Source organism: Marmota marmota, unplaced genomic scaffold (genome assembly GCF_001458135.2).
Source record: "Marmota marmota marmota unplaced genomic scaffold, marMar, whole genome shotgun sequence".
Taxonomy (NCBI): Eukaryota; Metazoa; Chordata; class Mammalia; order Rodentia; family Sciuridae; genus Marmota; species Marmota marmota.
Genome location: NW_025999998.1, coordinates 11,963,373 through 11,977,404, shown reverse-complemented (window position 1 = coordinate 11,977,404; position 14,032 = coordinate 11,963,373). Strand labels below are relative to the sequence as shown.

Genomic DNA, 14,032 nt, shown 5'->3' with positions numbered 1-14,032 from the left:
AAAGAAGAATCAAAGGGAAAATAAGCATACAAAAATATTTAGCCTTTATGATAACTAAAGAAATGTAAGCTAAAATGAAACTTTTTTTTTACTAAGTTAGTGAAGATTAAAGTATTGATGAAAAATTTAGGATATAGGCATTAATGTTCTTCAAATAGAAATATAAATTATATAGCCTTTTTAGAGGGTACTTTGACATTATATATTAGTGTATTATTAATACTATATAATATTAATAATACACAATATATTAGTATATATCATATATATTATAATAACTATTACACGGTTGTTCTCTGTTCCAGCTAGTATACTTGTAGAAATTTATCCTAAATAATTAGATATGCACATGGATTTATATATAAGATTGGTACTCATGTAAGAGTAGAAATAAATAAGGGAATAGTTAAATTGTGCTGATATTTAGGGTAAACATTATGCAAGAGTTAAAATTGTTATAGAATAGTATTTAATGTCATGAGAAGTGGAATATACTCAGTACAAAATAATATCCTGAGTTTGTGTTAAAAATAAAATTTAAGAATGGTGTGACTGATTTGTTAACAACCAGAGACATGAAAAACTGTGCTCTGTATTTGTACTATGAATTGAAATGATTCTGCTGTCATGTATAACAAATTAGAATAAATAAATAAATCTTAAAAATAAATAAATAAATAAACTCTTTGAGTGATAATGAACTGCAGTCGATTTCCATGCATGTATGAGTTTGTTAGGATGAACCCAACTACTATATGTAACCGTTAACTCTTTAAAAAAAAAAAAAAAAAACCTCTTTGTAAAAGCATGAGTAGGGAAAAAAACCTGAAAGATTGGTTATATATCAAAGTTTTAAGAGTAGTAATTTATGGCCATTGGATAATAGGTAATTTTTTTAAAATAATTTTTATTATTTAAATTTTCTATAATAATCATTATCAATTTTATAATTAGAATGAAAACCATTGTTAAAAAATTTACAAGATTGATGACATTTGTATTTTCTGTAATCTTTCATTTTAAAACTGTTATTCCTCTAATTCATAGGCCTACTTTAGTTTTATTTTATTTACTTACTCATTTTTTAATGTGGAGGTTAGAAAAGAATATGTGCATTTAAGGTTTATCATATAAAGGCATTCATTTTGTCAATATCTTAGATTTAATCCATATGTTTATATGTCTTCAAGATCTTTTAAAAGTAGTTCATTTATTTTTGGTTATTGCCTTTATACCATTTCTTCTGATAAGAAAATGACCCAATGTTCTCATTAAAGTCTGTTCTTTGGATTAATAATGCATCCTTATATATCTTAAGGAAAAGAATATGGTAGGTTTTTTTTTTTTTTTTTTTCCTTAAACAGTGTAAGGTTGTTTTTTGTTTGTTTGTTTTTGTTTTTAAGAAATTAATCTTGGGGCTGGGGTTGTAGCTCAGTGGGAGAACACTTTTCTAGTATGTGTGAGGCACAGGGTTTGATTCTCAGCACTGCATATAAATAAACTAATAAAGGTCCATTGACAACTAAAAAATTTTTTTAAAAATATTAATCTTTTTGAAAACCTTTTATATATGGTATTTTTGCCTCAAAATCAAACAGTTGCATTTTTTAACATAGAAATATTCTATAAGAAATGATCTAAAGGATTTTCATGAAGTGGAGTACTCTTTTCAATCCATATTAAGATGCCAGGCTAAAAAGTAAAAAGCTGCTGTGTTTTAGCTTAATGTCCTACAGACTGATTCTTCAAAAAAATGTAATGACCTTAAAATTAATTTTCCTGGTAGAAGTTCATCTGGTACTATTTTTGCTTACTTTTTGAAATAAAAAATATCTTGTTTCTCAGAGACTCGCCAGCTATCACCTCTGTAATAAATTTAGATGGTGATTAATAAACTCATTAGAGCTTAGAGAAAATATTTAAAACACATCATTGATAAACCATGAATGTCCTACTTGGAAGTAATCTTACTCCTTTGTACTTGTCATCTCTTTTATTAAATTGTTCATTCATTCATTCATAAAATATTTATATATCCACTCTGATGACAGTGGGTATGAGGTAATGGACATATCAATTAGAAATGAATAAGCATCTTACAGAGTTTAAAAACAGATAAAGCACCTTCAGAATTTAGTGTGAATGAAGACATGCAAAGAATTTTTTAATGTGCATGCTGGGTTATAAAAGTACTTTGGAAGTTCAGAACAGGGAAAGATTTCTTGTAGGGAAGAAAGGGATGTGTGAGGAGTGGAGAAGAGAACATAGTACAGGAGAAGGTATTTGCTGGGGACCTATGACAAACAGATAAAGTCATCGTTTGGCATCGTGCTGTTTCTATTATTTACTGTTGACAAGTGTATATCTGGTGTTCTTTAGCTGGTCTAAAAATCCCCTGATGGATTGTGGTAGGTCCTTGATAATTCTGTTCATTGCTCAAAATTCTTGGACTACCTGTTCAAGACAGTGCCAAAACTTACTTTCCTTTTCTTTCTTGTCCCCACCCCGCCCTGCCCCACAAATGCTGCTTTGGTTTCTGTCATTCTTTAATTTACAAGGTTGGTAATACAAAGATTTGAACATTTTACTGCTGGATTTTATTTATTAATTCACTTTAAAACCTCATTTATCATTGATGGCGAGTTGGAAACAAAAATAGTCATGAGCCCTTACAAAATCCTATATTCGTGCATCATGGTTTTGTACTAAGCTCTTAGAATTAAGTAGTGAACAAAACAGTTATACTGTTTGCCTTCATGACACTTATAGATAATAGAAAAACAGATAATTATATTTAATCTATAATTGAACAGATATAGTATATTTTCATGTTAGATATAATGCATATTAAATAAAATAAAGTTTAATCAAATTAACCTGCATTTATATTTTCCTTCTATGTTAACATTACTTGTAAGTGACTGTTTTAATGTTTGACCTTATTTTAAAATTTGGCTTTTCTCTCCATGTGCCCATCAGAATGTGAATAGTCAAGGGAAAGAAAGACAGGTCTTTTGGTTCTGTGGTTTTAAAACAAATTCCTATAACTTTATAAGGGAAGAGAGAAACCAGCATGCATTAAACTTCTAAACGACAGCACTGTGTAGACAAGGTGTACAAAATATTGGTGAGAATGGTATTGTTTAAAAAAAAATCAAAGAGAAATTAGAGGTGCTAATAGAGAAGTAAAATCCTTAGAAAATTCCTCTTCTCACTTTTCTTTTTTCTTCCTTCAAGATTCTTCTTGATGAACTATCTTCTACTAAACATTGGGCATCCATGCATGTTTCAGACCACAGTGGATTTCATTACCGCCAGTTTTTGTTAAAATCTTTGATGAGTCAAACTGTGACAGACAGTTCTGTATTGGAGAAAAACACTTTGAGAAATGAACCAGCCCTAGTTCTTCCAAAAGATGAAGAAGCAACTGCTTCAACAGAGGAACCAAGGATAAATCTTCCTCATCTCCTAGAAGAAGAAGTGGAATTCAGCACAGATCTTATTGATTCCTACCCAGGACATGAAACCCTTTGGTGTCATAGGTAAGAGAAGAGAAAAACCCATTTCCTACATGAAATTGGCATGTCTTGATGAGAGCTGCAGAAGGTGTTAAATCTGACTTCTGCCTGTTTAGGTATTCATAGGCATCTGATTTTTGGAGCTTTGCCTATGTGAGTAAGAAAGGGTTTGTTACCATATCATTATTATTAACATGAAGTTTCTGGTGCAGTTTTTTGCCTATGGCTTAGGACAGTAGTAGTCAGCCTTTACTTTGCAACAGAATAATCTGTGTTACTTCCAAAATAAAAGGAAAACAAGACAAATAGAAGTTTGTGGACTCCCTCTTTGGAGACCGTGATATTTAGCATATCTGAGATGGAATTTTGTTATTTTTTTTTGCCATTAATATGCCTAAACAAATACAAAATAGAACAAAAACCTTCAATATCAAAACAATCTCAAGTCCCAATCTACCTTCTCTTGAAAACGTAGAATAAGGGTGTCTTAATTTTAAGAGGAAAAAAGAATTTTCAGCTGGGCTTGATGGTGCATGCCCGCAATCACAGTGAATCAGGAGGCTGAGGTATAAGGATCACAAGCTCAAGGCTTGTTTTGTTGTTTAAACCCTGTGATTTTTTTTTAATCAATTTTGATGCATAGTCAGAGTTGAAACTATTGATTAAACCCTGAGGGGAAAAAAGTAAGTTTTATTATTTTTTTACCCTAATGATCTACAAAATTAACGAAGTGTAATATCTTGATGCTTTTTGTTTATTTAAATTTTAAAAAATTTAAAGAATTTCTCTTGGGATACAGAGAAAGACTAGTAGAAAGGTGTGAAACAGAATATAAGACTTGCTTGTGTTAGTCAGGAGGTAGGTTTTTAAAAGTTGGCATATTAATAAAATTACTGAGATCTGCCCTTACTCTTGTCCAGTCTAGTTTTAGGCTGTTTGAGGAGATGGACACCTGCTAGTCTATGCTCAACCTACTCAGAAGACAATCTCTCCTTTTTGGCACATTCATGAATAGAGAATTATCTTTTACTTATGTGTTTGGTACTAGGAAATGAGCCCCTTGCCTCTGAGCCACATCCCCAGCGCCTTTTTTCTTTCCTTCCCTGCCCCTGCCCCTGCCCCTGCCCCTTCCCTTTCCTTTCCTTTCCTTTCCTTTCCTAGTTCTCACTAATTTGTTGAGATATAACAACTTAGAAGCCATGTAGTTTATCGTATTGTCTACCAGAAATGTCCCCCTTACACCAAATCAGTGTTTGGAGATTAGCAACAGGGATTTCATTTTGACAAATAGTTCCAGGTGATTTTTTAAGGACACAAGAACTGCTCTTCTTAGAGGAAGAACAGAAACTGTATCTTTTAAAGTGTTTTTCTCGGAATTCAGCACAGATCCACTATATATGGATGTTGAAGACTAGTGATGGATTTACAAGATAGGTCAGTTGATTTCTAGATCATAAGACCAACTGCAACAGATGTGTTCTTTTAATTAAAAGGATTGGATAAAGGCTATGGACTAAGCCTCTGGATGAACCCTTTAATTCCCCATTTCTAGAATCTCTTGTCTTCCAAGATATCAACGAGATTAGTTTTTTATTTGGTTATATATAATATTGATATTATATAAAACAGATATTGATTGAACTAAGACCTATTTCTATTTTCATGTTAAAGTAATAACTTCAAGTTGTCATCATTCAGTAAATGCTTATTGAAAAAACTTTTAATAGTGTTCTTTCTCACAAAACAAACAAGTAATCTGCAATATTTGTCCAAATACCCAGACTTCATGTCAACTATTTTTCCTAATTCCTAATTCCTCTGTTTATCTTTGGGTTATGCAGTGGGCCACAAACTCAGCACGTATACATGTTGATATGATCACAATTTTTTTTCCCCTGAAAAGCTTAACTTTGCCATGAGATTTTCTTTATTCTCTTCCTCCCTCTCCCCCATCATAGGCGGCATGTTTTCTACCTTCAACATCACTTAAATGGTAAGTTTCCTCACAGCATGACCCAGCTGCCACCTGCAGACAGTCCTGGAGAGACTTTGAGTGATTTGCACCTCATCCCAGCAGATCCTCGGCTGTCTCAGGCAATGGAAGTAGATGGATTGAATGACTCAAGCAAGCAAGGCTATTCCCAAGAAACCAAACGCCTGAAGCGGACCCCAGCTCCAGATTCTTTGGGCCTAGAAATGGAGCACAGGTTCATTGATCAAGTATTGTCCACTTGCCGGAACATAGAGCAAGCCAGGTATGCCAAAGCATACAGGAAATGGCTGGTCACTCTGAGTCAATGAAAGTGGATTAATCCTGTAAGGTTCCCCTTTTAGTGCAATATTGCTTTCCTTTCTTATTGACATAGTTGCATGAACTGTTTGCTATTATTGGCTAATGTGTTCCTCATCTTTAGGTTAAAAGTCCATAGGAAACCTTACATTTTATTTATTTTATTAAGAACTGGCATTCCTTTGGGGATACAGTAATTGTGTAGCTCCTTACTAAAAAATGAGTCTTAAATTTTTTCTTTTTAACTCCTCATCCTTTATATTTCTATACATGGGGTTTTCACTCAGTTCTTATAATTGGGTCACATATACATCCACCCACCTCATTTTGATTGCTATATAGGCAAATTTTTTAAATCAAAATTTTTTGTTGTAGTTCAGCTTAGAAACATTAATACAGATGCAGAAGAACTTAATTTATTTTCAGAATCAAATGGCTAGATGTTTGGATATGTGAAAATATAAATCAGTTCTTTTTCTAGCATGTTCTACTCAAAAATATAGACTAAATGTAACCAAAGTCAGAAGTATTGAAATTTATATTAAAAAAATGCTTCCAATGTAATCCATTTTTAAATGATTATTTAAAAACAGAATCTAATTTAAGAGTTTATGTAAGTGTAGTACTGGAAAATTATTTTTATTACTAGCTTTGATAGGTTGTTTTTTACCTCATATTTGGTATATGCCAAAACAGTCATATCAGCCCTGATAAAATAAATTTTTTAAAAACCCAGAATGCCATTTTTAGTTATTACTACTTTTTCTTTTCCAAAATCATTCATGAAAAATGGGAGAAATATACATACAAATGTATTCATAGAAACTCCTTTTTAAAAAATTAAGTTATTGAGATTATAATGGATAAACTACAAAATTTTGTGGACTATGAAAAGTTTACTGGCAAAAGCCAGGAGGAAAGAATAGTTCAGGAGATTAATTCTTCAGTTTTTATTTAAAAACAAAACAGAACACTTTGATACAGGATTTTATCAGGGATGAGGTACCAAAGTATCTACATTAATGCTGTATCTTAATTTTCACTAACAAGGGCTGAGTTTTTCAGGTTGATGAAGTGGGACTAGGGAAAGAGTCAGCTAATGTCTACTTTCTTATTATATTTTCTCCTTTGTAAATGGTATGTATTTCTTTTTTCTGTATACTGTTTTCTTTATTTCACCACTCCATTCCATATTTTTTTGTCATTTTGACTTGTGTATAATTTTCCTCAAATTTCAGGAATGCCTACTGAAGATTTTATGTTCTCTATTTCTGTGAATTTCATTCCCATCTAAATACACACACACACATACACACACACACACACACACGAAATATGAATAGAAACTGCCCCTCTAAAAGTTCCTCAAATGATGAAGCTGTTTCTTGTCCTACGTGTATACAAATGTGAGTAATAGTTATAGAAATAAGTATGACCACCATGCTTTGCCTCTTCTCCTTTTTACTTGCTTAGTAATCTGTAAGGTGGGGAGAAAGATGTAGGGAAAGGCAAATCTCTCCTGTCTCAATCTTGTGAATAGCCAGGACTTGAGGTAGAAGTACTATTTTAAGGGAAATGGAATAGGTCCTTTATTTGGGCATCATGGTTTTGTTGAGCGGTGAACTGTCAAATTGAATGATATACTTGTAAGAACACCAGGAAAATTATTTAGCCTGGCCCCAGTAGACAGATGTTGCTCTTATCTCTTGGGGCAAAAATTACCATTTTTTATACTTTATATAATTTTTAGGAGAGAAAATAATTGCCATAATGAACTTAATCCCATGGCCCTTTGTGTACAGAGCTTATTTTGAATCAGATACCTCAAGGTCTATGTAGATTTCAATGGATAAAACTCATTAGATTTATGATTTTCAACTCCTGCAGGGGTTGAGTAGAAACTACACAGAGATGACATGGGAGGTTCAGCACATTCCAGTAATACATGTTGCCAAATTCTGGACTACTCAGTATCACTGTTATCTCAAGCATAATTTTTAGTATCCTAAGTAATAGGGCTTCTTTGATGTGAGTGCAACTACTTTGATGTGAATACACATCAGGACATGAGTATAGATAATATCCTGAGAACATTAGTTAAACTTACCTTACACTCAGTATCTTGGTCATCTTTGTTGTTAACTGCTCAAACCCACCACTTTCTGAAGCCATGTAGTGTTTTAATATACCTTGGTCTTCTTTTCTTAATAAAGTTTTAAATAGAGAATGAGAATACAAACATCCAAAGGATACTGTCAGTATGTGACTTTTGTATGCTACTTTATTTTAAATTTGCATTTTTCAAGTGTTCATTCACAGGAAAACTTAGAATTGCCCTATATGATTATTTTTGTTGTGCCGCCCCCCCCCCCCAAGTGCTTGACATTTAAACTGACTAGCATAATATGTCTTTGCCTAAATGAGCTCATGCAGTAGAAAAAGTATGTCTGTTTTCAGGGGCTTGTTAGCCTTATTTTTCTTCAAATATGTCATTGTTTAAAAGGGGAAGATAGTTTAGATTTGACGTGTTTCATCACATTTTCACTGAAAGAGTAATAGTTCATCATCCTGTGGGTCAAGAATACTACTGACAAGCAAAAGGCAGTAGGTAACTAACACCTTCATAACACTCTTCACCCTGCCTTTTTAATGTAGACTTATTTCAGTAATATAGTATTTCCAGACTCTACTGTGTGTGCCTTGCTCATTGTGAGGGCTCACTGACTACTTATTAAATGAATGATTGATTAACTGAAGAAGGGAAAAGATTGGTCATGAGTGATGGATAGAGTGATGATTGAGAAATTAATTGTTTGCGAATAATACTTAGGGAGAGCTGTTGCATATAGAAAAAGTTAATTTAAATTTATTTTCTTCATTACTTTGTTTAAACTCATTAAATTCAAGCCAAGAAATGCAGCTCTAGAATTATCAGTGAGCTATACCTTAATCTACATTAAACATTTATAGAAACCCACTTGCATTAAGGATACTACTTTCTGTTTACTTATTTAAGGACACATACACAAAGCTTGAACCATTTGAGAACAGCTGAAGAAATTCTTTGATTTCAATGACTTGTTTATTGTATCTTCATGAATAGTTGTTTTATGCTTCTCCTTTTTTCCCCATTAATTTGAACTGTGAATCTTTTAGTTATTTCCTAAATCTGTATAGTTGTTTTTTAAGCTTAAGGATCTGATAAATATTAATATCTACTATTATTTCTTTAGAAACTCCAGGCCCAGACTTTCAGTCACACTTCTTAATTCTTCTAGTACAGTTCTAATTTAAATTGAGAGCTTCATTAATTTCTTTCTTTTTTTTTTTTTTTTTTAAGCAGTGCTAGGCTAGGGATCATACTCCACTTTATTAATAATTAGTAGGATTAGACGTATACAGGTTGTCACTAAAGAACACTTAGATATTCAAATAAGGAGTTTGGTGACATGTGGAAACAAAAGTTTTTGGATTTTTATGCAGCAGTCTATAAGAAAGCATATATATTTGTGTGGTTTTGATATGTTCAGTTCATACCAGTTTGTACGTGGTGAATGAGTATATGTGTAAAAAGAACTTGTAATATTGCTGCAAATATAATTATAATTTTCTCTCATATAGCATCACATGGTCTATGACATGGGCTAAATGCAATTTAGGAGTAGAACTACCACTTGCTATACAACAATCTCTACCTTAGCACCCCTGAATTATAGAAGATGCTGAAGATCTAGTTGCAAAAGAAAGTAGCACATGACTGGGGGGGCAGTGTAAAAAGCTGTTTTAAGTTTACTGTTATTTTTTTACTAGAAAATTATATTTTAAAACTAAGATATTTAAAGTATGCTAAAATTTTTGAACAACATTATAACAACTTAATCTTTTGTCTTTTGAATGAATTCCTCAAACAGACCTGCAAACTCTAGCATTCTATGTGCTGCTGCCTCCCTATGCTCTGTAATGATCTCCTATTTATTTGAGATCTGTGTTGAGGCACTGGAAAGTTTAGGCAAATTCAGTATCATAAAGGCAGAGAGCAAGAAAAATCAACCCTAAGAATTCTACTTTCTGTCACACAGTGTCTTTTTAACAACTGTACATACTGTGTTAATTTGAGTGCCTTTCTTACTTGGGGTTGGAGCAGGATCATGTTACTTTAAACTCTAATATTTAGATAGAAAACAAGGACATAAAACAGCTGAATGTGACTCATGATTTTATTTATTCCCTTTGTTAGACCTGGTCCTATCTTATCCTTTGATGAGATACTGATACAAGAAAGTAGAGTCCTTTATTTCTATTTCATTAGTTCTCTTTTTTCCCCCCAAATCCGTATTCAATTTTTTTTTTTTTTTCATTTTGTGGTGTTGGGGATTGAACCCAGGGCCTTGTGCATGCAAGGCAAGCACTGTACCAACTGAGCTATGTCCTCAGCCCTCATTAGTTCTCATTTTTAAGCACCCTATAAAGAATTAGTTCTTTCTGCAAAGCAACTAACATTTTGGGGATTACATGCATTGCATTCAGAGGTTTATGTGTGCACAATTTGAGACAGCCTGAAATCTGTGCAGACTGAGTCCAAAGGGAAGCTAGAACCCCTCCCTAAAATAAATGCCAGATGATTGTCCTAAATGAATCCTCTGCCTTACTCTAAGGACCTTCTTTCCCATCCACGTTCAGGCCTAATGTAGGATAGTTGAAGGGGAAAAGTAGGATTTTTTTTTTTTTTTTTTGTCACATATAAGAAGAAAGGAAGGAAATTCTAAGATGAAATTTAAAATGTGTCATTTATATATTTGTTTTTGGGAGTAGGAATTTCATATTTCATGATAGCAAATAATTCCTCATAATTTCAGAAAAATATATAATTAAGCTTTCAAAGTGCTTTATAGAGAATTTTTCAATAATATATTCTATAGGCAGCAGTATGCTATGTTCAGAGTAGAGTCAGAAAACCAGTGTATCCATTGTGGATCTGGGATCAGAAGGAAATCTCAGGCTCCCAACTTAAGACTTCTCTACTCTTACCAGGCCATGTTAACACTGTAAAACCAAACTCTCTGCTGAAAAAACAAAACAAAAAACCCACCAAACCAGCTTAGTCTGCTGGTAAAACATGCTTCCAAGAATATTAGCTATATGTAGTTTGGACTTCCTGGATAATAATATCCATAAAGCTAACTCTGATTTTTCTTATGTTAGTCTATTGTTGATCCTCAGGGCATAGAAGATTTAGTTCAATTTAGGATATACTTTTTCAGTGGCAAATAAAAAAGGATAAATATATTACTAGCTCTTAAAGGTTTAATATATATAGTATTTTTTATAAATCACTACCAATGCAATAGCTAGTAGATGCTCTGTGACTGCCTCAATTCATCTCTCTGCTTTAGTTCCTGTGGCTGTGTTATGAACATTTTTTTATATATGTCTTCTGTAGAAATGATTTCTGAATTATATTTTCATGTTTGAGGAGGTGGGGGAGACTATTTTGCATTAACTGACATCATTCTCAATTTTTAGAAATTCTGTTGAGGAGAATGATTACTGTTGGCTTTCAAAACCATGACTACTTTGCTCTCTAAGACATCTGTTTCCCTGAGAATGTTTTATGTGCAGAACCTGTGCATGTTCAATACATTGCATAATACCTAAAATGTTATGGGAATTCAATAAGGGAATTCAATAATTGGTAAAGGCTCGAGCGGTAAAACTAGCTCATAGCAGTCTTATTGTCCACATTGTTAGCTTTTGGTAAAATACACCAGTTTGCGTGAATACATAATCATATTCAAATATATAAGATAAATATAACAGTTGTACACCATTGCAAGTGAGGTTTAGATACTTTTGAGATTATCTATGTGTGTATACAGATGTACATGTATATGAAGGATTTGCAGCTTGAATTTATATGGTGGCTTTTACAAAGAATTTTATCCAAAGAATTGTTATTTTTGTATTTGCTTAAATGCTACTATTTCAGGCACTTTTTAAAATTAGACCAACTCCCTCCAGCAAAGCTGGAAATCTAACAAAACAAGTGCCCATTTGCCCTAATTAACCAGATATTTGTTTGGGTAAACTGTTTATGTTAAGTCTTTGATGGTCTACAAATTAAGACATTCTGTTTTTTCCTCTCATACTTTTAGGGAAATCGGCCTTAATTTCATGTCTGGTAATCAGTTTCCTCAAAGTACTATGCAGCACACAGTAGATTATTTATTTATCTTTATAAGGTGGTAATGCATTGAGACTTTTCATTCTGTTTTGGGTCATAGGGATGTACCATTTTATGTAACTAAATATTGACTCAAGCAGCATTCTACCAGAAATGTTCATATGTTGTCCTCCCTCATCAAATGTCATGCTTTTGAAGGAGGTATTTTATACTATTAGTTAAAGAATGGGCCTAGACTGAGTGCAATCGAAGTAAGTGCTCAATAAACACCTAGTTGATTATTAGTCTGTCATACTAACAATGAGCTTTCAGCAAGGAAACCAGCATTATCTTTTCATTGAGAAGTATATATTTAAAATAATATATGTGTGAAACTGAAAAATTGTATCATTTCACATTAATTATTAAGCTTGTTTAGGCTAGAGTTAGTGATTTGTAATAAATATTGTTTATATAGAACATGGTCTGAAGACAGGAGATGTAAAAAGATTAGATAATATCTGAGGCACAGTAATTGATTAAAAAAATAGGTAGCTGGACTCTAAGGAGAACTACTGTAGTCTTCTGTAATCATTTTATATATTGGTATATATAGTACTATCTGGATTAGTTTTATTTCTCCTTAAATTTTAGTTTCATTCCAATATCTTAAAAGTGGTAATGGTAAAATAGAAATTTATGCTAAATAACTCCTACTTAAACATCTTTGACACGAGGAGGAAATTTTTATGAATAATATAGTAGTTTCACTATGTTTATTGTGGCTTTCAGAGCATTTTTGTCAGAGTTCACCTGATGTAAAAAAACATTAAAAATTTTGAAACAAACATTCCTACCTGAGCTATGAGGAAACAAATGTATAGTACAAGTGTAGTTAGGCATTGATGTTTGGTGAGATTCTTGATGCATGACTATGATGCTGGCTTCTGACTGAAGTGACCGTGTCAGTATTATATTTTGGGTTTTCTTGTTCTAGGAGAAAAATGGAATGTATACTAGATTAACTTAATGTCTTTAAGTTGGAAAAAATATGAGGTATTATAAGTATGCCAAATATTTATACACTCTACTACAATAGGAGAGGAAGTAAAAAAAATTTAAAAGTAGTAATTTTTTTTAATAGCTTCTAATTTTTTTTTTAACCCAAGTTCCTTATACTCTAGTCACTTGCCTGGTTTAACACTGAGGGACTGTAATTTAAGGGAAAGATCTTAGGTACTATATTCTGCTATTAGAATACATCGTGCATGTTAATATCACAGTGCTTGTAGATTTCCCAAAAAGAATATTTCCATAAATTGACGTCAATATTGTTTTTTTCTTGTAATTTATGTTCCAATGGACAAGTTACATATATGCTCTGTGGTACAGAGTCAGATCCTGGGCATTAAAGATTAGTTTGGCTAACTTTACTGAAGATACTAATTGTCTTCACTGATTGTACTGCTGTGTTTCTTAATCCATTTTCCCCCATAGAGCAGTCTGTATTGAAGTTTCTTTTGTTCCTACCATATACTAATTGACTTTTGTTTAAGGCTTAAATATTTTGTGAATTCTTTTTACACTTAAAATGTATACCTTACAGAGGGATAAGGATAAGATTTGCAGTAAGGTATGTGCAGAGTGTGCTTTCACTGTTTTGGGAATTAGTACCACAGAGTACTTAAGGCTAGTATAATGATCATAGATTATATATACTTGAACTCTTCAATAGAAATATAATATGTGGGCTGGGGTTGTGGCTCAGCAGTAAAGCGCTCACCTACCACGTGCTAGGTGCTGCGTTGATCCTCAGTACCACATAAAAATAAATGAATAAAATAAAGGTATTGTGTCCAACTATAACTAAAAAAATAAATATAGACTTTTTTTAAAAAAGGAAAGAGATATGAGCCACAAAGTAATTTTTAATTTCCTTGTAGTCAGTTGAAAGAGGTGAAATAAACTTTAATAATATATTTTATTTAACCCAGCTATTAAAAAAATTACCATTTCAACATATAATCACTGTAAAAATTATTAATGAAATATCTTACCTTTTTT

The 14,032-nt window shown here is 32.4% G+C and overlaps 1 protein-coding gene across 3 annotated transcripts in view; it reads left to right on the top strand.

Moving 5' to 3' along the window:
* Nucleotides 1-13,401, top strand: part of Ptar1 (protein prenyltransferase alpha subunit repeat containing 1) — a 52,095-nt gene extending 38,694 nt beyond the window's left edge. The window contains exons 6-8 of one of the 3 annotated variants that reach the window (XM_015492911.2): nt 3,238-3,542; nt 5,477-5,511; nt 5,596-13,401. In XM_015492911.2, the coding sequence (XP_015348397.1) occupies nt 3,238-3,542; nt 5,477-5,511; nt 5,596-5,819 (564 nt within the window). In that variant the 3' untranslated portion in view covers nt 5,820-13,401. Of the gene's footprint in view, nt 1-3,237; nt 3,543-5,476 lie in introns of all 3 variants that reach the window. The other 2 variants (XM_015492910.2, XM_015492909.2) reach the window with 2 other exon arrangements.
* Nucleotides 13,402-14,032: the final 631 nt, after the last annotated feature.